A 27,175-nucleotide genomic window follows, 5' to 3' on the forward strand; every position below is an offset into this window, starting at 1 on the left:
TAGACAGTTTCTCTTGGGTGTTTATGCATCTGCATGTGATCAACATCATGTTGAACTTGAACTGTGTCATGTGAGCTCAAAGTCCAAAGCACTGTGAAATTGTTATCAACACTTTATGCTTACCGGAATGGCATCCATGAAGACACACAGTAGTTGAGCATGAACAAACAAGACAAAAACCACTACCATGATGTCTGGTGGCTTTTAATATGTGTAACACTGGTTAGGTAGGCTATGTTTTAGCCTACTCGACTTATGACTCGAGTCAAAAATCCCTTTTATATTATCGTTCGTAGTTCACAATCGAAAAACTACATTGCCCGGAGTTCAAGTATATTTTCCTCGACGTTGATTGGTTGTGGAAAGACACGCCCCCTCACGGTTGTTCCTTGAACTACAAGACAAGTTTAACGCAGCCACAAGCCGCTCGATAATGTGCCAGTCTCAGCACAGTCACAGACTGTCATTAGTGCTGTTATGATGGCATTAAACTGCGGCACATTCAGTCGGCTTATCTCTGGAGCTCACACCGCGGCTGAGGCCTGCGCACAGCGGGCACTTCAACACACATGTGGGAGATACAGAGTGTGTCGAAGAAGGTATTCCAGTGTCACTCCTGAAGAGAATAGACTGGAGCAGGTGTGTGTGTCAGACTCTGACACAACTCCACAGGTAAGATATAATACATGTCTTAACATTGCATATTTTAAAACTTAAAAGCGTGAACGACACAAATTATTATCTGATACTTGTGTTTGAGATTGTAACTCTTGCATTCGGCTAACATCCCACAGTCTGACTTTCTAATATGTCTGTTTTCACGTGACAACATTTGTACGTTACCGTTTTTCGGGTTTGTTGATGTGTGATCGCTGTTACTTTCTATATAGGCTACTATGAGTTGTTTATTTTCTGTTAGCGTAATATAAAGTAGTGTCATGTGTATAAAGTAGCCTCAAAAATATTTGGAAACATAAGTCACATTTAAAAAATGAATGATTGTCAAAACAATAACGTTACATAAAATCTATCTATCTATCTATCTATCTATCTATCTATCTATCTATCTATCTATCTATCTATCTATCTATCTATCTATCTATCTATCTATCTATCTATCTATCTATCTATCTATCTATCTATCTATCTATCTATCATGCACAAGGTCTCGTGTATGCTTCATAAATGAGGGCTGAATATAACGGTTTGAAAGTGTGACACATTATAAATGGTTCTTTCTTTACAATAGTTGGGTCATAAGACCGTCACTAAAGTACCAAACCAGACAGATCAGTCATGGATGTAACGTGATATATAACATGAAAAACCGTTATGCATTCTCCATTGTAAGAAGAGTTTACTCAAACTGGTCAGAGGCCTAAAGAATGAAGAAAATCGTCTCATAATAGGCTGTAAGTCTAAATATCATATTTGTACAATATAACTTGTTTTTCAAAAATTATAACAGAAATACTCCTTTGATATATGGACTTTGCCCAGCTAAGGTAAAAAAAAAATTAAAAAAAAAACTTATTAGCTGAATGGTTATTTTAAAGGGGACCTATTATGCAAAAAAATAAATAAATAAATAAAAAATATGCAAAATATTTTGAGTTGAAACTTCACAGACATATACTGGTGTTCTGGGGACATCAGAAACTTATATTCTATCTTGTGAAAGGGGCATAATAGGTCCCCTTTAAATGGCAGTACTGAGGATTATATCTATATATTAGGGCTGTGCAAAAGTTAATTGCGATTAATCGCATCCAAAATAAAAGTCTGTGTTTACATAATATATTTGTGTGTGCTGTATATAATTATTTTGTATATATATAAATACCTATGCATGCATGTATATATTTAAGAATTATTTGCGCTTAAATTCTGTATATATTTATAAATACATAATCTATATTATATAAATATAAATATTTTATATATGAATAACACATTTTCTTAAATATATACATGCATGCATAGGTATTTATATATACAAAATAATTATATACAGCACACACAAATATATTATGTAAACACAGACTTTTATTTTGGATGCGATTAATCGCAATTAATTTTTGCACAGCCCTAATATATATATATAGACCATTTTGCAAGATGTAAACAACACTGGTCCAGAAGCACTTCCTGTTTCAGTTCTTTAACACTACATAAAAGCTGGGATAAAATACAACCAACAGAACATGTAAAACTGAATCAAAAAGTTAAACAACATCTTTAAGATGTTTTCTTTACATGTGAAATAAAGAAAACAGTTACAAACTGAAACAGGAAGTGTTTCTGGACCAGTGTTGTTTACATCTTGCAAAATGGTCATATATATATATATATAATATTTATATTATATATATATATATATATATATATATATATATATATAATATTTTGAGCGTGGCATGGTTGTTGGTGCCAGACAGGCCGGTCTGAGTATTTCACAATCTGCTCAGTTACTGGGATATCATCATTTTGGTGTTTATATAAAGTAATGTAAGTGTGAATGATAATAACTGTTTTGTTGTGCTGATCTGATCATGTGTTCGGCAGGTCCGAGAGCTTGTGGTTCCAGGTGGTCATCGGCGAGTCCTGAAGGACGTCCTGCCTTTCTCAGCATTTCTGACCGACTCTTTTGGACGGAGGCATAATTACCTTCGCATATCCCTCACTGAGAAATGTAACCTCCGCTGTAAGTCTCTCATATATACTGCATGCTTTGTAGAAAGACATCGGCTTCATAATTATGCTAATTAGCCCCTCCTCCATGCATAATGACATGAATCACCCGCTCCTGTCCCTTCTTAAGGTGTTCTTTCTGTGTAAAAGAATTTAAATAATGTTGATTTATTTATTTATTTATTTATTTCACTCACACACACATTTTTTTCCTTCCCATTGGTCCTGTGTTTTGCTTATAAATATGCTTGCACAAAGAAAACACACACACAATCATTTTGAAATTGAATTAAATGACAAAAACAGATCAATGTTCAAGTGTGTTTGTAGAGCAAATGTTCATACACCATATAGTCTTATAAAAATAAAAGAAAGAGGTTTTGGAAAAGAAAAAGTCAACAAATTCATTGATGAACCACTGCAGCATGAAAAGCAGATTCATCATCTTTGACTTTCATAAAAGTATATGCAAGTTAAATGAATTTTCTTCATTTAACAGCATTTCCTAGTAATATTGATTTTGTTTTAGTGTTCTTTTGTTAGTAAAATAATATGTAGGTGCCGTTTTGAGCAGTCATTAGTTATAAGTTTCATATAAATGTAAAAGTCAATGGAGTTCACACTGGTAATTCTCATATTAAATGTTCTTATCAGTTTAATCTAATGATATATTCAAAATAAATTTCTATAAATAAAGTAAAATATATTAAATTAAAAATGTATATTTTTATATTCAAAATATACAAAATAAATAAATTATTTCTCTTAAATATTGATACAAATGTATATTTTCATACAAAAATGTCAATTTAGATGATCAAATGTAACGTTGATAAAACATAAAGCTCATTCATGGACTGATGAAGACAACAACGACAACTCCCATGATTCCACGCTCCTTCACGGCATCATCAAGCAAATAATAATCTTTGTTATTGTTGTGAATATGTGACCTCTAGGCCAAACTTGTCTCTTTAAGTCAAGAGTTAAGTATCAGTAATGATTAGTTTCTGTATTTCTCAGGTCAGTACTGTATGCCACAAGAAGGAGTAAAGCTCAGCCCTCGCTCTCAGCTCCTAACAACAGAGGAGCTACTGACGCTAGCCAGACTCTTCGTACGACAGGGGGTGAACAAGATCCGGCTGACTGGAGGAGAGCCTCTCATTCGCCCGGACGCGCTGCATATCATAGGTGCGTTTTACACCATCTATTAGCTTTGTAAATGCTTGCTAACTTTGAATCACAAAACAGTAGTGATATAGACATCTTATTTTGCATGGATATTTTAACTAAGAGACTAAAGATACTTTTAGCACATGTGCATTGAGGTAAAAACACTAGAAATTAAATTTAAAGGGGTGATGAACTGAGAAATCAAATTTTCCTTGAGCTTTTGACATCTAAGAGGTCATCATATTATAAGAATATCCTAAATTTCACAACTGAAAACGTCCTTGTTAGTCCAAGTAAAGCTTTTATTGACACCAGGCTCAGCAAACGACTCGTTTTTCAAAGTGGGGAACTATGACGTCAAAGAGGATAAAAGAAGATTAACGCCTACTTCAACACGGCGGGTTTAGCCCCGCCCACCGAATCGCGCATTACACGCATAGCTAAATAACATAGATGCCTACCTCATGACGACAAACCGGATCGAGATACCAAGCAATAAATATGCACTGACGAGTGAGTTACTAATTATAATATGCAAAACTGTTATCCACTCACAGCAGTGGGCATTTACTTCCAAGTCTTCAGTGCGAGACGCCCATTAAAAACCGAGCGTTTTTCAGCTAGGCTCAAAACTAGGGTACAAAATAGCCTATTACTTATTCATTTTGATGTTTTTTAATGTAAAAACAAAGCGAACGTCATAAGTTCATGACCCCTTTAACATATTTAACAAGTTTTATTTAATGTATATTATCTTTAATATATGGAATATTTCATATTGTATATGACAAATGATCTTGTATCTGCTAATTCTATGAATCAGTGTTAAAAAAAAGGAATGAATCGCATCTTGCATATTTAATTTCTGGTTTTAAAAAGGAAAATTACAAAATTATTACACGGAGCATGTACAGCATGTTTTACGCTTATTGGTGAATATTCTGAAAAACATGCACGCCAAAATGATGTTGCAGTCAGAAATGCTAATTAAACTTTAAATAGTTGATTTTTTCGCTTTTTTTTCTTTCTGAAAGCGGAATTGAGGAAGTTGGAGGGTCTGAAGACCATCGCAGTCACCACAAACGGCATGAATCTGAGCCGGCTGTTGCCCGGTTTGAAGAAAGCTGGAGTGGATCTGCTCAACATCAGCCTGGACACACTCGTCCCCGCCAAATTTGAGTTCATCGCTAGACGAAAAGGTGCCGTTGATCAGTCACTGGAATATAACACCAATATCCGAACTCGAGTTTGTGAAAATTTGAGAAAAACTATCGTCATATCAAAAACACACAAAAACTTAAGCAGGGTTTTTCCTGCATAGACAATTATGAGGCGTCCGCCTCCGTCAAATGGTGTCAAGAAGTAATCACATTACAGTTACTGATAGCAGAGGCAGTTTACAAAAAAAATAAAAAAAATAGTGAATGTCAAAGAGCATTGTCTTTTTGTGAATTGGGGAACATTCAGGTAAATTGTTTATTTTCCATCCAAGTATGTTCAATTTCTTAAAAAAAGGTTCCCTAAATGAATGTTACAACCCAACTGTAAGTAAAATCTGATTATTAAAATACCTAAAAAAAAAAAAAACATGCTTGTAAAAAGTGTTTTTTTCAGCCAGTTGAAGGCGCGGTACACTTTCATGTGCAGACATGATCTGGATTTTTTTTACCACCTAATTTTGAGCCAGATAACGTTCCATAATGACGTGCGGAGTGCACCAGATTAATGCATTTATCTTTTAAATGTGCAAAATTTTCAGGTAGACACACACTGAGACACAGAGACTTGTTAGCACCACACACACACCGAGACACAGAGAGACTCGTTAGCACACACACGCACACACTGAGTACAGTAGAATTTAGCCATGGCTCAATGTAATAATAATACCAACACTAATAATAATAAATTATTATTAAAGCCTTTTTTGTGCATATGATTAAATTAATGTTTTATGCCTTCATTTGATTGCCAGGAAAATTAAAATGCACAACACAGAATTTTTTTAATAATTTTTTTTTTTAAATTTTCTTAGAAATTAATGAACAAATTGTTATTTTTACGATTTTCTATTAATTAGACATGCTTTTTGATAATTAAAAAATAAAATGGAAACCAGAAAACTTTTATTTTTATTTGGTAAAAAATAAAATGTATTTCATAAGGCCCTGAACATGTAATTTTTAGAACTTTTCAATAAAAATAAATAAATTGTATATTAGTGAGACATTTTTTTTAAATTAAAATTTAATTTAATCACTAAAATTGAGTTAGAAAAAATGTAAACGGAAAAAGCGAACGGAATTTGGGAAAAAATAAAATCGATTTCACGGGGCCCTAATTGTTGATCTGAAACATATATAATTATTAACAACAGGATTGTGAAGATGTGCAGTCGGTGCAAAATGTTCTCATTTTCAGAATCAAAACACATTGCAGAAACACATCAGTAGGGTGTGTTACATAACTCTAACCCAAAGTCTTGTTACATTGTGTCAAAACGTTTGTCTTCGCCAAATGAACAAGTTCTAATTAGAAGCTGTCGAGTGAAACATTGTGTCGGACTTTGACGGGTATTTCAATCATTCATTTAGTATTTCAGCTTTACAATAGCAGTATTGTGACAACTAACTGATACAATGATTCCAGAGACTGTTGGACTGCATGTTTTTACTAGAAAATAGATTGAAATATATATGGCTATGGAATTTAGCTGTAGCTCTGAAAGTCACCATTATTTTAAATGGTCTTGCCTACAACACTTTCTAATTGACGCCCAATATCGGTGTCACCTGCAGGGTTTCATAAAGTGAGGGAAGGCATTGAAGAGGCTATTGAAATGGGCTACGATCCAGTCAAGGTAACGTACCTGTCTCAAAACATGGGGTTTTACAATCCTTCTTGATGTATGATATGATCAAAGGTTACAGCTTCAAAAAGTGCAAAAGTTTTGTTAATAAAAATAATTAAAATGTTAAAAGGAACCAAATGTTTTTGTTAATATTAGTATTTTTAACATTAATTACAAATATTTATTTTTTTTGTTAATATTAATATTTTCTTAAAGTTCACCCCAAAAATGAAAATTGTGTCATTTACTCACCCTTAAGTTGTTTCAAACCTGAATTTCTTTCTTCTACTGAACACAAAAGAAGATATTTTGAAAAATGTGGGTAACTCTATAGAAAAAAACACTACTATATAACTATATAACTGTGTTCTCAGGTGAACTGTGTGGTCATGAGAGGTCTGAATGAAGACGAGTTGGTTGACTTTGTGTCTCTAACAGAGAGGAAACCATTGGATGTGAGATTCATCGAGTACATGCCGTTTGATGGTAAGATTATGTGAGCTGAAGTCAGTGTACACTTGTTACAGGTTGTGGAATAATGGTTGCTCTAATACGATTAGTAATGCAGATTATTATCTTTCCAGGTCAGTGACACTTTGATTTATGATATTCATAACACGCAACACAGTCCAGATTCTGGTGATGTTTAAGGCCAAGAATCATTTAAGTCATGCATACTGTGATCAATGGAGCCGTTTGTGAGGTGTGGAAACAGTGGCTCAAAGTGATATATGAATGTGACTCCAACTTAATGAACAAAAAAGGCTTGTTTTGAACGATTGCATGTTCATTGCACTTGTTCTTTGAAAAGTTGAGAGAGTTAATTAACAAACTGACATTTTAGATTAATTTCTTTCTTGTTTTGTAGTTGCAGTTGTGGTGAAACACTCCAAGGTCGAGTTAATTATTAATATCTTTCTTCACACTTTGCCTTTTGATTACAGGGTCATTCTGTGTCAAATCAACCAACGTTTTGGAAACTACCCTGCTCATATTTTTGGTTTTATTTCTGAAGAAAAACAAACATAAATAGTGACCATAGTCAAATTAAATGTCATGGATGTATATTTATGGAGTAATCCACTATTTTGTAGAGGGGGAGGGGTCAAATTACAATTTGACGGGGCCTTTGGGGGAAAACACCAAACGTGCTTTTCTTCATTTTTGAACTGTCACCGTCGGCGTATAACACAACAAAGATTGCTAATGTAAACAGATATTACTAATAGACCTACCAATCTCATTGTAAAAATAAAATAATGTTAAAAATAATCTTTCTAAAGTCATTTTTACCCCAACGCAATTTGGCTCCAGGTGAAAAATCTCTGTTTTTCACATCTTCCATGTAGTCCATGTTTGGAGAAACCATTTCTACATAGTAAAATGTATTTTGTTAAAGCATCTTTATACACATTGGCTGTGTCTGTAGGGAACAGATGGAACTTCAAGATGATGGTGAGCTTTCAGGAGATGCTGGACTGTATCAAGCAAAAATGGCCCAATCTTGAACCTGTGCCTGGAGAGGACAACGACACAGCCAAGGTCAGCCCAGCTCCAGACTCATACATAAATCACTGGCCATGAATCATCCTCACTGTTGAGTTCTAATTCCCCTTTGGCTAAGCCACGCCCTAGAATGTAGATTGACCAATCACAGTGCAGCCAAGAACGAGCTCGGACACTTTTTCACAGCGCTCCATTGACTTTCTCATACTTTTGGTCTCGGCAGGCTATTACCGTCATAATTTTATCAAAAATATGGTTAAACGTTGTGCCTCGGGCATTTGCAACACAGATACGCGTTTCCCAGAGAGGTTGGAGGGGGGTGTCCGTTATTTCCCTTCCCAAAACCGAAGTCAAGTGTCGTGTTTGGATTAAACTGTGTGGACGTCCTCAGTCAGCTAAACCCCGCAAAGATCAACAAGCACATCTTTTTTACTTCTAACCTTACTGTGAGTGTGAAGTTATGCTAGTTAGACTGTTTTATAATGTTTTTACCGGTTGTTGACACGCTAGCACACGCTGCTAATAAATACAACGTTATACTCGTGTAACGAGTCCGTTTGCTTTGTAATAACGATTATAGAAGTGAATAGAGCTTGCATTGCTCCCTATTGTTAGTCCCAGCCTCTGTCTCGATTAGTAGGAAATGCGGTGGTTCATTTTTTTGACTGTGACCGCTAACGTTATGCTTTTGCCTCTATTTTGGATGCCTTGTTGTTGATTGCGTTTCACCTGTATGTCTTGAATATAGCCTTCGAACGCATATTGCCTTCTTCTATTTGCTGCTTTATAAAAGTTTGATAACATTTCAGCAGGATGAGCTGTTACAGCATAAGCCACGCAGAGAGCAGATGAAGTTTGACGGATGTAGCAACAGTAACTAAGGGGGGCGGGGCTTAGCCAAATGTGAATTGGAGCTCATTTGAAAATATTTTTGTTTTGGCTCATTGCTGAGGTTATTTCCAGTGTGCAACTTCGTAACTTTCTCATGTTATTAATAGGCCGAAAAGCTTGTGTTAAAACATTCTGAATCAGCGGATAAGCCCTCGTGTGTGTATTTCTGTGTTTAGGCGTTTAGAGTACCAGGATTTCGAGGCCAGTTGGGCTTCATTACCTCCATGTCAGACCATTTCTGTGGTTCATGTAACCGCCTGCGCATCACCGCCGATGGCAACCTGAAGGTACTGTACGTTCCTTACACACCCTTATGCTTCTCACCCAGTTGTTTACTCTGTGTTTTATATGTGTGTGTGTGTGTGTGTTGGCATGCTATTAGGTTTGTTTGTTTGGGAATTCAGAGGTGTCTTTGAGGGATATTCTGCGCTCTGGAGCATCTGAAGAGGAACTACTGCACATCATAGGGGCAGCAGTCGGGAGGAAGAAGAAACAGCATGCAGGTAAAGACACACAAACACACACAGGCTATGTCTGAAATCGCCCCCTATACCCCTAAATAGGGCACTGTTTGAGGGAACAGACTGTTGTAGTGCTGTCCAAAACCACAGTTATCGAGCTCACTCATTCAATCCCACAATGCACCGCAATAACGAGTGCACAACGCTCAACAGCTAGAGAATACCCATCATGCATTGTGAATGAATTCCCGCATCTGACCAGAAGATGGCGCTGCAGCTGAATCAATGCAGTCCAATGTAGGTACAGAGTAATATCATACAGTATATTGTATATTAAAGGAGTAGTTTACATTAAAAAAAACGTTTGCTGATAATTTACTCACCCCCATGTCATCCAAGATGTCCATGTCTTTCTTTCTCCAGTTGAAAAGAAATTAAGGTTTTTGATGAAAACATTCCAGGATTTTCTCCATAAAATGGACTTCAATGGGGTCCAAAGGGTTCAAGGTCCAAAAGACAGTTTCAGTGCAAACTGAAAACTGTTCAAAGGGCTTTAAACGATTCCTGACGATGAATAAGGGTCTTATAAAGCGAAACGATTGCTCATTAAAAAAATAAATAACAAAGTTTAAGTTTTATAAGCTCAAATGCTCGCCTTGCTCTGTTCTGTGATGCGCCTTTGTGACTCTCCTGTTTGAACTCATTCATCAAAATGAACGAATCTTTTCCCAAATCAATTCGGTTATTTCGTTTGTTGAATGAACCAAATGACACGAAAAAAAGATTCGTTCATTTTGAAAAACGAGTTTGAACAGGAGAGTCACGAACGCGCATCACAGAACAGAGCAAGGCGAACATTTGAGCTTATAAAACGTAAACTTTTTTTTTTTTTTAAATGACATCGTTTCACTTGATAAGACCCTTATTCATCATTTGGAATCGTTTAAAGCCCTTTGAACAGTTTGCAGTTTGCACTGAAACTGTCTTTTGGACCTTGAACCGTTTGGTCCCCATTGAAGTCCATTATATGGAGAAAAATCCTGGAATGTTTTCATCAAAAACTTTAATTTCTTTTCAACTGAAGAAAGAAAGACATGGACATCTTAGATGACATGGGGGTGAGTAAATTATCAGCAAAATTTTTTTTAAAAGTGAACTACTCCTTTAAGGTTTATACATGCTAGTTCAAGATAAATATTCTTATTACAACTGAAGCTGCCAGTTTAAAATTTTTATTAGCAAAAAAAGATTAAACGGAAAGCTCAAACTATGCAAAAGCAGCTGCACTTCCACTGATAATGACTCAATGTCCGAATTCACTCGCTAGTTTCATTCACTCCTTCAAGTGGACTATATTAGTGAACAGTGAATGAGGGTATAGGGGGGGATTTTGTACAAAGCAACACACCCTTATGTCATGTCTACATCATCATGTACTTTTTTTTAAATTGAATATAACTTTCTCTCTTTTTTCTTCAGGGATGTTCAATATATCTCAGATGAAGAACAGGCCGATGATCCTCATTGGTGGGTGACACAGCTGTACGTAATACACTTCCCACATCACTCGCTCGCTTCTCTGTTTTCACTCACAGTTTTAGGCTGATGGACCAGTAGAAGTTTGTCAAAGCAGAAAAAATTGTTTGCAGAGGACAAACCAGTCAATTAAACAAAACAGTATTATTATTATTGTTTTGCATTACAAAAGTGTGAAATGAATGCATTTACATTTGAACTTTTTTAGATACATTTTTAAGTACAAGCAACATTTGTTTTCTATAAAAATATGTAATTTTGATGAACTAGTATGGAGGCGTATTGCATTCACTTGGAGAAAAAAAATTCTACTCTGTTTTTCTGAATTAACAAGTTAATTATCTCAGAATTACGAGATAATTTTTCATGAAAAAAAGTTTTGGCTCTGGTTTTCTGAATTAACGAGTTAATTTTTCATGAGAAAAAAAAATGTTTGCTCTGTTTTTCTGAATTAACGAGTTAATTTTTCATGAGAAAAAAAAGTTTTGCTCTGTTTTTCTGAATTAACGAGTTAATTTTTCATGAGAAAAAAAAATGTTTGCTTTGTTTTTCTGAATTAATGAGTTAATTTTTCATGGAAATCTTTTTTGCTCTGTTTTTCTAAATTAACTCGTTAATTCAGAAAAACAGAGCAAAAAAAATGTGAAAACTTTTTTCAAAAAAAATCAATACTTTTTTTCTCATGAAAAATTAACTTGTTAATTCAGAAAAACGGAGCAAAATTTTTTTCCATGAAAAATTAACTCGTAATTCTGAGATAATTAACTTGTTAATTCAGAAAAACAGATTAGATTTTTTTTCTTCAAGTGAATGCAATACGCCTTCGTAAACTAGGGGTGTGTGATATAGTCAAAAAAAAAAAAAAAAAAAAACATGATTTCTGTGAAGCCGTGAATTATGCTGATTTACATCAGGTTTGTGTTTTGCATGTTTTGGCCTGAGGTTTTGCTGCATTTGCCCAGCAGAGGTCACCACCGTGTGGCGCTTCAGTTCCTCCCAATACTATCTGCTGTAGCTTAGTTAGCGACTATATTAGTTGGCAAAATGGAGCATAAATAGACTTCTACATGTTTCAATTGAGAATCCTTACACATTTAAGCTAAGCTAACGCTACAGTCTCCTGGCTCACACATTGTCCCAGACACCAACATAAAAGATGAATCACTTTCTGCACTCGCGTTTTTCAAAGCTAGTGATATACTGAATGATTCCAGCTCGTAGATCATAGGTAGCACACCCCTACCAAATATTTCCAGCAGGATATTCCAGTTCAGTATTGTTAAATGTGTGTGTCCTTGTTCACAGATGGACATCACAGCCGGCGTCTTCCTCTCATTCACAGCATTGATCCAGCATCTTCTTTACCACATCACACTCAACACGACACGAGCGCTTGTGTTAATGATGCACAAGGCTTGACTCATTTTCATAGACAGGATAATCCTATGATGAGCATAAATAATCTAAGACACACGTCCGCAGCCTCATTGGCACTTCCCAGTTCCTCAAAACCTCCTACACACAGGTCTCGCCCAACTCAGCTACAGTCCAAAACATTGGCTCCTGTCCCCCTTCCCAGTGCACTGCTGTCCACATACAGATTTAGAGATTCATCTGTACAGTTTGCACGCCACTGCCACAAAAAAACAGGGTTCGATTTGAAAATGCCGCATACAGGCGCACAATCGTCCAGCTTTGATGGATCCTCTGACGTGTTGACCCACACTGATGCCCAGGGTAAAGCCTCCATGGTTAATGTGGGCAGTAAGGCGGTAACTTGTCGCACAGCCACAGCTTGTGGTAAAGTCATCCTGGGTCCAAAAGCTTTTCATCTGGTGTGTGTCAACCAGCTCGCCAAGGGCGATGCCCTAGCGGTAGCAAAGCTAGCGGGCATCATGGGTGCCAAGCAGACCTCATCCCTTATTCCCCTCTGTCACCCGCTTCCTCTGGACCACGTGTCCGTTACCATCGAGCTGCTGGAAGAGGCACATGCTGTCATCGTGAAGGCGACCTGCCAAACCACGGGCCGCACAGGAGTGGAGATGGAGGCCCTGAGCGCCGTCACCGTCGCCTCGCTAACTCTCTACGACATGTGCAAGTCAGTCAGCCGGGACATTATCATCACTGACATCAAGTTACTCAGCAAGACGGGTGGGCAGAGAGGAGATTTCCATCGCTGACCGACTCACATCAACCTGTGTGAATGTAGCTTAGCTCTTCTATAGCACTACGTGCCTTCAGACGCCTCTAGCTGATCCGCTAATGGTCATAAGAGCTGTTCCTGTGTCTTAATGTGATTTATTCAAGTGAGAATCATTTACTTAACACAAAGAATACTATATTTTGGTCTAGATGTATTTTGATAATGATAATAAACAGCATTTCTATGAGGATACCTATTTTGCTTTGAAAAAGTTTTACTTGCACCTGAGCAAAAATTGAGCAAAACTGATGTTTTGAAAAATGAATCTGTGATTTTTCAGTATAATGAAAGTCAATGGGGTTTAGAGTTATTTGGACCCCAGTGTTAAAAAAAATAGGAAGGAAAAACGTTCATTAAGGTTTGGAACAACACAAGGGTTGAGTTAACAATGAAACTATCCCTTTAAGAAAATACAAATGACTGGAAAATGTAAAAACCTGGAGTTATCATTTTAGCTCTTCCAGTTCCATCAACCTGAAGTCGAAGGGTTCGGGGTTAAATAGCTGGTATAAGCCATAGGTATAAGCATAGATAGAGATGCCCTATGAGCTATATGCACGCATAAGTTCCGCATTTGACGTAAGGATGCTCGTCCATTTCCGGTTGTGTAGATTAAAGCGGAGGAAAACCGGAGAAAACGGGATTATGGCAGAGTCTTCAATATTTACTCTCCTCCCGTCTTTGAAACGAAACGTACATACGTTTAGATGTAATTTTATATATAGTTATGTTTATTTAATATAATTTTAAAAAGAAGCATAAAACACAACGAGGGGTGTCTGTTTTATCTGTTTTTGTGACTAACGTTTCATTAGTATAACCATGGAGTATAAAATTCAATATAAATTCTCGGTATTGCATTGGACTCTATGATCGGCGGAAGTTATCGAGCATCCCTAATCCTTCACCGGAAATAACGCCGTGCATAGAGCCCATTGGCCGCTGGGCACTGAGAAGTCCGGCCGCCATCTTGAACCGGTCGTTTTCCTAATGTGTTGCACAGCAGCAGTAGATGTCAGAGCACTGAGCAGCATATTCCTGCTCAAATCGGCGGACTATCGCTCGAGGAATTACTTTTCACAAGTAAGATTTAACATTTCCGTACTATTGGTTGTATTTTGTGAACAAAATATCCCATGTGCCATGTATCATAGCTACATTTATTACCTTTGCAGCAAAAGGACAAACAAAAAAACGCGTGAAAATCAGTTTGTTTTTCAGTGAGATATGATTAATTATATCCCCTGCCATCCAGATTACACTGAGTCTATGTATGGGGAGCTAGGCCCCTAGCTGTCCGAACAAAAAAAGTGTGTTTATGTTCGATTCATCATGCTGATGGGTCAAAGGAGATGATAACAGAAAATACCTTATCTGATATATAGGAAATATCATATTCCTATGAGATCAGTTTTCATCCTTGCAATTTAAGAATCTTACTTGATTTTCTCTTTATGAGACAAGATTACCATGAGTGTTTAGACGAGAGAGATTCCTCTCCAATTTACAGCCTAGGCTACTTTATTTTGTATCTTGCAGCTTGTGGCATTCATTATAGTGACCAGCAGAGGTCGCACTAACCAAATGTACAGGAACCCTAATATATCATTATTTTTTTAATTTATTTATTTTTATTGCAAAAACACAGTACAAAAAAGTAACAAAATATACATTACAATATACAAATATATCATTATAAATGCAGTGTATCAGATAAATAAATGACAGAAAACCATTTGAAAAACATCGTTTCAAGGTTGTTGTTTTTTCTGATGATGGGTAAACACAACCTGAAGGAGACGATTTCATTGATCATCAACTTTCTAACCCTTTTAATGCAGTAAAATGCATACAGTAGATCAATATAATTACCTATTTTATGACAGGCTCCCATATGATCCGCTTCGCATCGTGCCTAACAACGCCCTTCAGCCGTTACTTATTCACGATACAGCACAGCCTCTCATCATACCTTATTGCTTACTTAATTAATTTACTCTGTTTCTATATAGTTTACTATACATATGCTTTATTAATTTTTCTTACATTAAAATAATGAGCTTGGATTACAAATTTGAATATTTTAGCCTTTCAACTGTAAACACCTTTGCTGTTAAAACTTGATGCATATTCCCTCTGTCACGACAGGTGGCGCTGTGTGTTTAGTAATGATAGAGTTAAAGGGGCAGAGCAGAAAACTGCAGTACTGCCCGTCCAGTACTGACTCTCGCTCTCGTCCCAGGTTAGCTGTGTTGACCTCTAGCCGTTGACCTTGCCCCTGGTTTGCCCTGTTTATGTTCCTGTTGGCCTCATGGTGACCTTCTCGCCTGTCTGACTCCTCTATTGTCTTCTTCCTGGACCTGATAACTGTACGGACTCTCTCTGGTCGGACCCTTCCCTGTCTGACTCCTCTTTCAGATGTGGCTCACCTCCAGTCTAAACTGCTTGAAGTTTCGGTCTTGCCTTGCATGATTTATGGAGCTTTTGTACTCTGACTTGCTTGACCAACTTCCGTTGTCTTTCTCGACTTGGACTCGAAAGGACTAGTCTCGACAACAACACTGTTTAATGATGCTCAAATTGACCATTTCCATCAGGGCATGCTGAGATCTGTTGCAGAGAGTTTGGTCATGTGACAAGCCTGGCATTTTGCAGGTTCATTTTTCACAAGGTGCCACGAAGTGAAAGCAAAACTGTTGTTGTTTGGTGACTTTACTGGAAGTTCTGCAAAACAACACAAGATGAGACGTGTTTTCTCTCAATTGATGAGACAGAAGGTTTATGACGGATGAGACTAACATTGGAGATATGCATTTCTTTAATCCTCTGTTCATTTCACTTATGATTCGACATTTTTGAAATGTTTTAAGTTTTGTGTTGATGTTCTCAGAAAGAGACACAAGAGTAAATGAGCCGGAAATTTCATGCAAACATTGATGTTGAAGAACCTGTTTATACACACGAAAGCTCTTTGTGATGCTTCACCTCTTTGTGTTTTGCTAACATGTTGTGAATGTTCACACATCATCTTGTTAGAGCTCCTTGCAAAGTATATAGTTGCATTTAACACAATAGCCAATTAAAGCACTGATCCAGAAGGCATTCATGCAGTGTAAATGATCTTTTTGTCTACATTTGACATATTGGCATCATGTATTTTATTTGTGTCATAGTTACAGTAAATCTAGGTAAGTTTTATACTTTTACATTTCTCTAAATGCTATTCAAAATCTTGCTGTTATATATAAATATGTATATAATATATAAGCAAGATTTATTAAAGAACAATAGTGCTTGGGAAGTTGGGAAAGTGAAGTAATTCATATTTAAAATATATAAATAATCAGAAATGTTGATTATTAAAGAGGTCAAGCAATAATATGTTGTATAACAGGCTTAAACTGCATGTAAATAAACTCTCTGCATCACTGCATTCTGACATTTTTGCATATAATTATAGCTGTCCATCACTGCTCTAATGCGTTTCATAATCATAACATTAAGAGTTTACTTTTTTCTTTCAGTTTACCACTGAAAGAAAATAAATACAAACAAAAATTTGGAAGAAAAATGGATCATGGGTCAATAGACAAACTAATGTCCTGTTTTTTTACCAAGGAGGTTTGTCTGCTCACACTCGTCATAAATGTCCCTTTAAAGAAGTACTGGTCTACGGTCACAAAAAAATATTTTCAAGATTTGTTATCACAACATATTTTCTTTTGTTAAATCAACTTTATAATAATTTATTTAGTTGAGATAACTTATTATTTTGAGTTTCTGATGGTTAAATGAATCTCCTTCATTGTATTAACTCACTTTTTCCAGTTCAATCGACTTAAAATTTTAAGGCAACCCAGGTTACTTACTTTTTTTTAAGTGAAACCAACAATATTTTTTTACAGTGTTAGTAATCACAACCTTTTTTCTTTTGTCAAATCAACTCAAATAATTTATTTAGTTCAGATAACATATAATTTTGAGTTTCTGATGGTTAAATTAATCTCCTTCATTGTATTAACTCACTTTTACCAGTTCAATGAACTTAAAATTTTAAGGCAATCAGGTTACTTACTTTTTTTAAGTTAAACCATCAATATTTTTTTATTATAATGAATATATTATGACGCCATGATGATCTACCAGACCGAATTTCTCGTGATCTTGTATTTCATATATTGAAAATCAATTTTATTTTTAAAAAAATGTCTCATTAAGCTGTTGAAAGCCATGACAACTTTGGGGTTTTCCTGATAACATTTTGATATCTGCTTACGGAAACAGAGCCAAAGTAATCTGTGACGTGCGCTGTACACTTCGCCAAAGCTTTTAGGTGCATTCCATTACCTTTTATAGAAATGCTCTTTTGGAATTTTGCTGTTATGGACATTCTATCAGGGCCTCCCATGAAGGTGTCCCAGTCTCACGCTTATGAAAATCACCTGTACATAAAGCTGCCTTTTAGATGAGCACAGTCTCCAAACATTTTTATTTTCGTGTATTCTGCATTTAATCAATCAAACATGCTCTGATGAACGTTTTAAAGATGAAATATATAAAACGATGATACGCCCTGAGTTATTCCTACTTCTGTGGGATTTTGGAGGGTGCTCGACTGTTTCACCCAGCATCTGCTATTCTAACCTCAGCGAGTTCAGATTTAGCAGTGCGGGGTAGGCCAGCACTGGAGCCCACAGCATGCTGTTAACCACCCCAAATACAGAGTAAAAATAGAGAGCGTTGGTTAGCAGGCCCACAGACAATGCCAACTCTCTCTCTCTCTCTCTCTCTCTCTCTCTCTCTCTCTCTCTCTCTCTCTCTCTCTCTCTCTCTCTCTCAGAGTTTGGGAGGAATCTCGAGGGATGGACAGAGGGCTGAAAGCAGGGGTGATAAAATGTAATATATTGTTTGTATACTCAGGGCCATGCAGTGTCTGACCATAAAAAGCCTCAAAATCAACTTTGACGATGCAGTGTTTAATTATTTTAAAAATACACCGTTTTTTTTTTTTCATTTCCCGAAAAGTAGCGGTTTCCGCCCGAGGCCAGCAACAAACTGTAAGCTCTAGTGCATAATAATACATTTTTAACCAGCAGAATAATACAGCATCATGAGTCTCACTAGTCTTTCAAAAGACATTTTAGCTCTCCTCCCGGGTCTCAGGAATAGACTTTAGTCCACTGCAGTGCACATTATATATATAACTTCTTTGTGTCACCTTTTTACGTCAGGATGTCTTGTAAAGCGCACAGGCCTGCCAAATGGTTATCTTAATGTTTATACTACTAAACTATTACTATTTATTACCAAATCTAATAAATTAACATCTCGGGAAAATGTTATGGGGTTTCTAAATAGGACTTTTGTTCCAAAACAGTGCACTGATTTCATGTTCATACAAAGCATGCTTATTAGGTATTTTGGGAGACACAGCAAGTGAATATGGAAAGAAACTATATATCAATATTCCTATGAAATATTATTAGGCTATTTTTAAAATGTTGCCAAATCCCACACTTGTTTTTTTATTGCATGTTTCCCCAAGAACACATTTAATATGCAAATTTGATATGCATAAATAAGCGTAGCCTATATACATTGTGTATGGCCATTTTAACCTCATATTGCATAAAGTAAAATGGTATTTCAATTCATAGTTTGGTTTAAAAAAAACTATAAACAATAGTTCTAAATATAAAAGAATAGCAGAGTCCACACCACAACAATAACGTGGAAACAATATCATTGGAATACATTTTTTTTGCGATCAGAATAATTTTGTTCTCCAGCTGATGAACGATAAAAACATTGACAGCCAATCAGAATTTATCCTGCTTTTAAAGAGCTCGAGTGGCAGACGACAAAACAACAGACAGAACGATAACATACTCATCATCGTTATAGCTATCAATAGGCATATTTTTCTCGGTGTGAATGTGTCTTAACATACATTTAGAAAAAAATGTTCAAAAAATGTTTTTTCTCACATTTGTTTCGTATGATCTAAAGAATAATTAGCCTACATGAAAAATACTACATTCAAAAAACTTTTTTTCCAGGTCTCAGGAGGTTGTACGTTATTATTGGCTTTACATCAGTTGTCACTTTGTTTCGGCGGTCGTACACTTGGCTCAGCCCTAATTTGGTTGCAGGCACGAGATGCTGATGAACTGTGTCTTTAAGAGAGACTGTAGTTAGTAGGCGTGTAGCGCTTGGACTGCTGATGGTGAGACGCTCGTCGTTCACCCACTGCCACTTCTGAAGTCTCAACGCTAAATTCACGGTATCATCTCAAACGGATTACAATTTGGACACCGCCTTTCTCTCAAATATGAAGATATACTGTAAGTAATGAAGCGCTGCTGATTTGTGCTAGTCGTGTTATGATTTTTAATAACGATTGCTCTGCTAACATTGCAGAGACATTGCTGACACTAGGCATCTCGATTATATGGACCTATCTTTTTCACTTATTTAGATATGAACCTTAAGTAAAATCCACAATTGTCCTTTTTATATGATGTAGCCCAGTATTAAAGGCGACCTGATATCTGTTTTGCCAATTTCAGATAACACTCGTTCAGGCAGCCGTCATGCAGTCAGTGTCATTGGTTGATTTTGTGAATTATAACGTTGTTATTTAATTTACGTCATGTCTAAAGTTGCGTATCAGAAATGTGATTAAACACTATATTATTTAACGTTAGTTAGATTTCATTCAAAATCCAATTCCCGGTGTTGTATAGTGTAGTATTCTGAGGCTGTATTTGTTTTCGTGGTGAGTAGAGGGCGCTGTTTCCCTCTTTTCACATTACAAATTATAAAACATACTTTTTCTAAAACATAGTTTGTCCGTCCTTCAAATGATCTTTTCACATTGCCTTTTTTAATTATATCTGACCAAATACACCATATGTGCAATATTCATGTAATATAATTTTGTTTGTTACCATAAACGGTTGGCAACCAATGAATAAAGTGGCGGTGTGTGTATATAAAGAAAAGAAAAGGAATACTGGTACTAAAGGGCAGTGTTTAATGGCCATGCAAAGTTTTGTGTTCACATAGGAAGTTGGTGTGTCATGACTCATTTATGGCTTAGTCCATCCATGTCAGGTATCCAAAAAATTATTACAAAAAGCAATGCCAACTATTTTTCCCCCATACTTAATATTAGGGCCAGCCTTGCAGCATAGTTTAGTTACATAATTTTGTGTTAAGAGTTTTCTTTGTGTCAGTTGCCCATCAGTGGCTGTATTCTTCTGACCAGGTGAGGGTTTTTTTGGGGGAAAAAAGTCGCATTGTGCACACATGCTGACCCGATGGGTGAGATGGACGTCACTGTAAGCAGCTCGGACTCGTGTGTGTGTTGTGCTTGGCAGTAAACGGAGAATATAGATGTTCTGCCGGCTGCTTCTGTAGAGAGAGCTTCTGGAAACATGCAGTTTGAGTCCAGATGTTGATTGACATTAGCACCAACACGCCAAAACTAATAGAACGTAAACATGCACTTCTGAAAGGAATATAGAGTATCTTTCTTTGACTATCAATGGCTTTTGTTACTTAGGGAACTTAGGGATTTCATTTTACATCTTCTTAAAAACAAAATGAATGCTGCTTGCCTGTGCTTGCCATGATGTTGGAGTTGGCCTGACGACTTGCCCAGTTCTTGGTGGTTTGTAGGGCATTGGGTTTTATTTTGGGTGGTTGCTAGGTGTTTCCTTACTGGCCCAAGCCAAAACGGTCCATTTTAAGTCTGATTCATGTGTCAGGTGTCAATAATGAATTCAAGTTCTGAATCATATGTTTCAATTGCTTGTTTAGTTTTTTTTGTCATGTGATAATAACAGCACGTCTCCTCAATAAGCCACACAAATTTCAATGTCATTTATGTCCAGATATACCAATTTATTCGCATATCACAGTGACAGGTTACAAGCCAACGTTTTAATAAAATATTAAGACAATAATAAGTGTAAAAAACGTTCTGCTGGACAGCTCGCTTTATTTAAGTGTAGTAGACGCTGTTGACTCTGCTCCTCTGAGGTCTGTCAATAATTAGCAACTCAGCACAATCTACAGTATCTCTACACCCCTCTCTGCCAACCGCCTGTGCCCAGCTGGTGTGTGTTAGCCAAAGAGAGTTCACTGCCGGAAAATCTGGAAGCATTTATTAATAGCATCCAAGCGTCTGAGTTAGAAACACACTGGATGCCTTTGTCTCCTCGCCGCTGGTCTCCTGCCTGCGTTACAAAGGCTTGTTCTTGGGGTGTTTTAGTGGGAGCCGTTCTTGGCATGTTATGGTTGCAGTGACCAGAGCGAGTGTTACTCTGACTGCCCGTCTGGTGCTGTGTTTATATACACAGAACATGCATGGCACTTTTTTAGTGTTTGCACTAGTAATAGAAATAAAGAAAAAAAGATGTGCTCTCAACACCAAGACTTGAGAATCGGTTCGGTGTTTTTAACAAATTATTTGGAAAAACACTAAATTGCACTTCATGAGAGATAAACAGTGATGGTGATCCAGGAAATCGAAAATGTGTGTGATTGATGAATGAATTTCTACTAATAATAACATCCATCCATCCATCCAAACCCATCCATCCATCTATCCATCCATATTATGTTTTAGACAGTTGTTAGACATACTATTAAAATATGTTCATTTTGGAAAGTTACAGATTAAAGATTCTGAATGCATTGAAGGAGATCCCACAATATTTATTATACAGTCTGAAAAATATCATCCATCCATCCATACATATCCATACATACATATCCATCCATCCATACATACATATCCATCCATCCATCCATCCAAATTCATCCATCCATCCATCCATCCATTCATCCATCCATACATGTCCATCCATCCATACATACATAATATATCCATCCATACATATCCATCCATCCATCCATCCAAATTCATCCATCCATCCATACATCCATACATACATATCCATCCATCCATACATACATATCCATCCATCCATCCATCCATCCATCTATCCATGATTCATCCATCCATATGCATATCCATCCATCCATCCATCCATCCATATCAATCCAAATCCATCCATCCAAATTCATCCATCCATCCAAATTCATCCATCCATCCAAATTCATCCATCCATCCATCCAAATCCATCCATCCATATCCATCCATCCATCCATATCCATCCATCCATCCATCCAAATCCATCCACCCATCCATCCAAATCCATCCATCCATCCATATCCATATCCATCCAAATCCATCCATCTAAATCCATTCAAATCCATCCAAATCCATCCACCCATCCATCCATCCAAATCCATCCACCCATCCATCCATCCAAATCCATCCATCCATCCATCCATCCATCCATCCATCCATCCATCCATCCATCTATCCATCCATATCAATCCAAATCCACCCATCCATCCATCCAAATCCATCCATCCATCCATATCAATCCAAATCCACCCATCCATCCATCCAAATCCATCCATCCATCCATCCATCCATCCATCCATCCATCCATCCATCCATATCAATCCAAATCCATCCCTCCATCCATCCATCCATCTTATGAGTTGGTAAAAGGTGTTGAGTCACACATGGATTGTGAGACGAGTTGGCACTAGTTATCAGGAGAGAGAGTGAGCGTTCATACGCACTGATGTACTGTATGATCAGTGGTGCGAACAACTGAGGAAAATGAGGGCTGAAAACCATGAATGCTGCATTTTGCATGTTGTCATGTTTCTACATGAAATGTAGAAGATTTTCTGGGTTTTGGCCAAATTGAAGGGCAGAAAGTGGAGTCTAAAACAGTGGTTCTCAACTCCAGCCCTCGAGACCCACTGCTCTGCACTGATCTGACACACTCAGTTCAGTTCATAGAGTCTATCCTAACGGGATCTGAATCAGGTGTTAAATAAGGGAGATATACACAATATGCAGAGCAGTGGGTCCCGAGGACTGGAGTTGAGAACCACTGGTCGAAAATGTTGATCTAATATTTAGTATATATTTTTCATGTTCTAGATTTACAAATGCACTGTCTGTAGCAAATGAGAAGGGATAAAATTACTGATGAATGTAGTTTAGATAAAGGTCTTTGCTTTTTTTACCCAGAGATTATTTATGATCATATATTTATAATGAAATCTTCAAAATACCAAATATGATATTTTTCAGTATAATAAAATATCATTATTGTGGGATCTTTAGATTTTATTTTTAAATCTGTAACTTTCCAAAATGAACATAATTTAATAGTATGTCTAACAACTGACTGTCTAAAACATAACTACAAACTTTGCTTAAGAGATTTTTTTTAACAAGTATTAACTTTATTCGAAGCATTAAAGTGTGTGAATACTGAGTGTCTTTCCCACATGCTGGTGAACTTGCGACCCCATAAAAGCCCCCCTCGCCACCTCAGACATGTATAAGATAACAAAACAAACCACTTTTATGATTTATTTTCCCACAAAAATGTGTTGCTCGATCACTGTTCAATAAAAACATATTTCTGGAATCATGCTTTTACTGGAGTTGTGTTCATAGTGATTTTATTTTTAGGAAATATACAATTCATTTTACATTTAATATCATGACACATATTTGATTCAATCACTCTCCTCATGGCTCGACCACCACACTTTTTATTTGTGTGTGTGTGTGTGTGTGTCAGGGATCAGCTGTGTTTAGTTTTTTTGTTGTTTTATTCAATAGCTATGACAGTCCTCCCCCTTTGCAGAGAGGGGTTGTGGGAAAATTCCTCCTCAGTCCGTGAGAGAAACCACCCCTCTCCCAGATTTCCCAGGGGCTCAGTGTGCAAAGCCAGAGGTCCAACTTCTCCCAGTCGCTCCTTTAGGGTTGCAGGGGGTTCCAGAAAAACATACAGATACGCCAGAAGATGACCGAAAGATTTTTCATTGCCGGACTATACAACAATGTGGCTGAAAAATGTGGATTCTTAAAGAGGTCATGAAGGAACAAAGTGGAACAATGATTTATAGATTTACTTATGAATAAACAGCAATAAACCATTTTACGACAAATAATTGCTGACTGGACGTGAGTCCTTTTCAAATATTACTGATCATAGATTAGGCATTAGAATTAACACACACTGTAAAAAATATTTTCAAGATTTGTTATCACAACATATTTTCTTTTGTCAAATCAACTTTATAATAATTTATTTGGTTCAGATAACTTATTATTTTGAGTTTCTGATGGTTAAATTAATCTCATTCATTGTATTAACTCACTTGTTCCAGTTCAATTAACTGAAAATGTTAAGGCAACCAGGTCACTTACTTTTTTAAGTTAAACCAACAATATTTTTTTACAGTGTAGTAATCACAACATTTTTTTCTTTTGTCAAATCAACTTAAATAATTTATTTAGTTCAGATAACTTATTATTTTGAGTTTCTGATGGTTAAATTAATCTCCTTCATTGTATTAACTCAGTTTTTACAGTTCAATGAACTTAAAATTTTAAGGCAACCAGGTTACTTACTTTTTTAAGTTAAACCATCAATATTGTTTTACAGTGTCAGTTACTTAGATGTTTGAATATTACTTCATATCTTTCCAAGGTTTTTGCATGCATCCATAATTGTTTGCTTGTTTGTTTACACACATCTCTCAATTAATGCTAAACTACATGCATATAAGCAACATTAAAAACAGGGTGTCTTTAAATGACCTCAATGACCTCTTTAATTCAGTAAACACCCTCTTGATTCTGGACACTGATTTTACATTGTACATCGTGGCGACCTCACATGTAAAAATTATCGTGATTTTAACGGTAAAAGACTGTGAAAAAACGTTAATTGGTTAACAGTTTCCTTACCATATACGGTAAATAACTGTGATAGATCTAATGGTACATTTAACGTAATCTTACCGTAAAATACCGTTAGATTTACAGTTTTTGGAAGTGAAAAAGAACAAATCAATGTATAATTTACAGTTAAAAAACGTAAATTGACGTTCCCATTTGCATTCGATCTTTTTCTTCATAGTTTTCTTAGTTTGTTTCTTATCATTTATGTACATTAGAGTTTTATGTTGCATGTTAAATTACTGTTAATATTGTATTTTTTATTATTTTTATGTGCGTTACCACAATGATGTTTAATGTTTGTGTGAATGACACAGTGCAGCTTCTCTATATAAATATTAACTTTCTTGTGGAAGAACGGCTGCTGTAATTGGTGGTTGTCAGTGCATTACAATAGTACAATACAGATATTAATACTTCAATATTTTGGTAAATGAAATGTTTTATTACTGTAAATCTTTAGTTAAGTCTGTTAAACCAATGTCACTACCATATTTTTGGCGGTAAATTTTTGATAACAAACAGCTGCCGGTATTTTATCGTAAAAATTGCACAGTACCTTAAAAGCTGAGGTAGATGGCCAAACCTTGTTTTGTGAAGTCTTATCTTTTTTGAATCTGCTCTATAAAGAGGTAAACTGTAGAAGGAAGAAGCCAACAAGCTCATTAGTTGCTCAATGGTGCATCTTCACTTTCATTTTTGATTTGTATAGGGATTTTCCATTTTAGCGGCAGTATTTCGTGAGAAATATGAGTGATTGTGACGGCTGGTTTTGCTTTTCAAATCGAGTGGACTTACGCAGCACTATACATGGATTGATCTGATAAAGACAAGTGCACATTATAAACAGACTGTCACTCTGCACAAATTTGACTTGTTTCTCCTCTTGTCGTCATGTGAATGCACATTTTACTCAACCATTGCAGACTATGTGATTATGTGTCATTTACAAGACCATTCTATATTGTTAGAAAGAATGGGAAAAGAATAGATGAGAAAGTTTATAATGTAGTTGTGTGGAAAGGCCTACTGAGTTGGTGACCAATGATCAGATGCTTTCTTGACACAAGCGAAAACAGCAGTAACTGAACAATGAGAACTTCAGAGTCTTTAGAGATGTTTCAGAATGTATATTGCTAATGAGGCTCATTACTTTCATGGTTTTTGATTATTTTGCATTAGATTCCAAATGGACTGTTGAATTAAATGCCATTTATTTTTAGGGTTGGGTATTGTTTGAATTTGAACGATTCTGATTCTGATTCCGATTCCTTGTTTCGATTCCGGTTCCTAACGATTCTCGATTCCGATTCTTTTAAGAGGAAGGGTCAAAAAAGTTTAGCTAACCTTGCTAACCAATGGTATTACTAATCTATTCTGAAGGAAATACTCCTTCTGTCACAAATTTAGTATTTTGCCGAGATTTCGTTATTTTTAGAAAAGTGAAGCCACACTTTGGACCGCCGACGTAAGCTACTCATGTTCGACTCGCGCGGTTATGCCAACACTTCCGGTAGACGCTTCTTCGTTGGTGTTGTTCAGCGGTTTCTTCTTCCGCTCGGCGGACTGTGAATATCGAAACTAGGAATCAAAATTTTAACTTTTGAACGATTCCGGGAAAAACGAAAAGTTAATCCCGGTTCCAATCAATACTCGATTCTCGATACCCAACCCTATTTATTTGTCATGGGTTTTTTTTCAGACAAAGAGCAGTGCAATGTTCAATTCATGAAAAAGGACCAAAACCACCACAATCCAGCATGTTCTTCTTGATGTGGGTGTGCGCATCATGTTTGCAGCATGCATTCTTATGGTTAGTTGCTTCCTCCAAAATATTCCAGTTAAATTCTGTCCAAGTACTCGTGTGACCTCTTGGTACATGCCTGGCGTATTGGACCAGAGCTTCCCTGACTGCTGTTTACTTCTCTCCCAGAATGAATAAACATGTAAGGGATCTACTATCTGCATTCAGGAAGTGTAGAGCTAAACAATGTTCTGGGGGCAGGCAT

General features: G+C 36.4%; 2 protein-coding genes across 8 annotated transcripts in view; both read left to right on the forward strand.

Annotated features, from left to right (window-relative positions):
- Positions 1–376: 376 nt before the first annotated feature.
- On the forward strand, positions 377–13,504 carry mocs1 (molybdenum cofactor synthesis 1). 2 transcript variants are annotated; one of them, XM_039653458.2, is made up of 11 exons: positions 377–672; positions 2,566–2,704; positions 3,715–3,882; positions 4,899–5,063; positions 6,663–6,724; positions 7,090–7,201; positions 8,145–8,257; positions 9,289–9,399; positions 9,495–9,615; positions 11,053–11,100; positions 12,415–13,504. In XM_039653458.2, the coding sequence occupies exons 1-11, from the start codon at positions 478–480 to the stop codon at positions 13,287–13,289; spliced, it is 2,109 nt and encodes a 702-aa protein (XP_039509392.2). In that variant the 5' UTR covers positions 377–477; the 3' UTR covers positions 13,290–13,504. The 2 variants fall into 2 exon arrangements, with proteins under 2 accessions (XP_039509392.2, XP_039509393.1); XM_039653459.2 differs by having other exon boundaries at positions 378–672; positions 11,053–11,115; positions 12,415–12,444.
- Positions 13,505–14,066: 562 nt separating this feature from the next.
- The window catches only part of daam2 (dishevelled associated activator of morphogenesis 2), a 111,529-nt gene continuing 98,420 nt past the window's right edge, over positions 14,067–27,175 (forward strand). For 5 of the 6 annotated variants that reach the window (XM_089120571.1, XM_089120572.1, XM_089120575.1 and 2 more), the window contains exon 1: positions 19,502–19,656. The gene's annotated coding sequence lies outside the window, so the exon portion shown is untranslated. Of the gene's footprint in view, positions 14,396–19,501; positions 19,657–27,175 lie in introns of those variants that run through there. The other variant, XM_089120570.1, reaches the window with a different exon arrangement.

This window comes from Pimephales promelas, chromosome 15 (genome assembly GCF_988280905.1).
Source record: "Pimephales promelas chromosome 15, fPimPro1.hap1.1, whole genome shotgun sequence".
NCBI lineage: Eukaryota > Metazoa > Chordata > Actinopteri > Cypriniformes > Leuciscidae > Pimephales > Pimephales promelas.

Coding starts and splice junctions, on each gene's coding strand:
- mocs1 (XM_039653458.2), top strand. CDS start 478: ATGATGGCATTAAACTGCGGCACATTCAGTCGGCTTATCTCTGGAGCT. Junction 9,400..9,494: donor CCGCCGATGGCAACCTGAAG/GTACTGTACGTT, acceptor GCATGCTATTAG/GTTTGTTTGTTTGGGAATTC. Junction 9,616..11,052: donor GAAGAAGAAACAGCATGCAG/GTAAAGACACAC, acceptor TTTTTTCTTCAG/GGATGTTCAATATATCTCAG.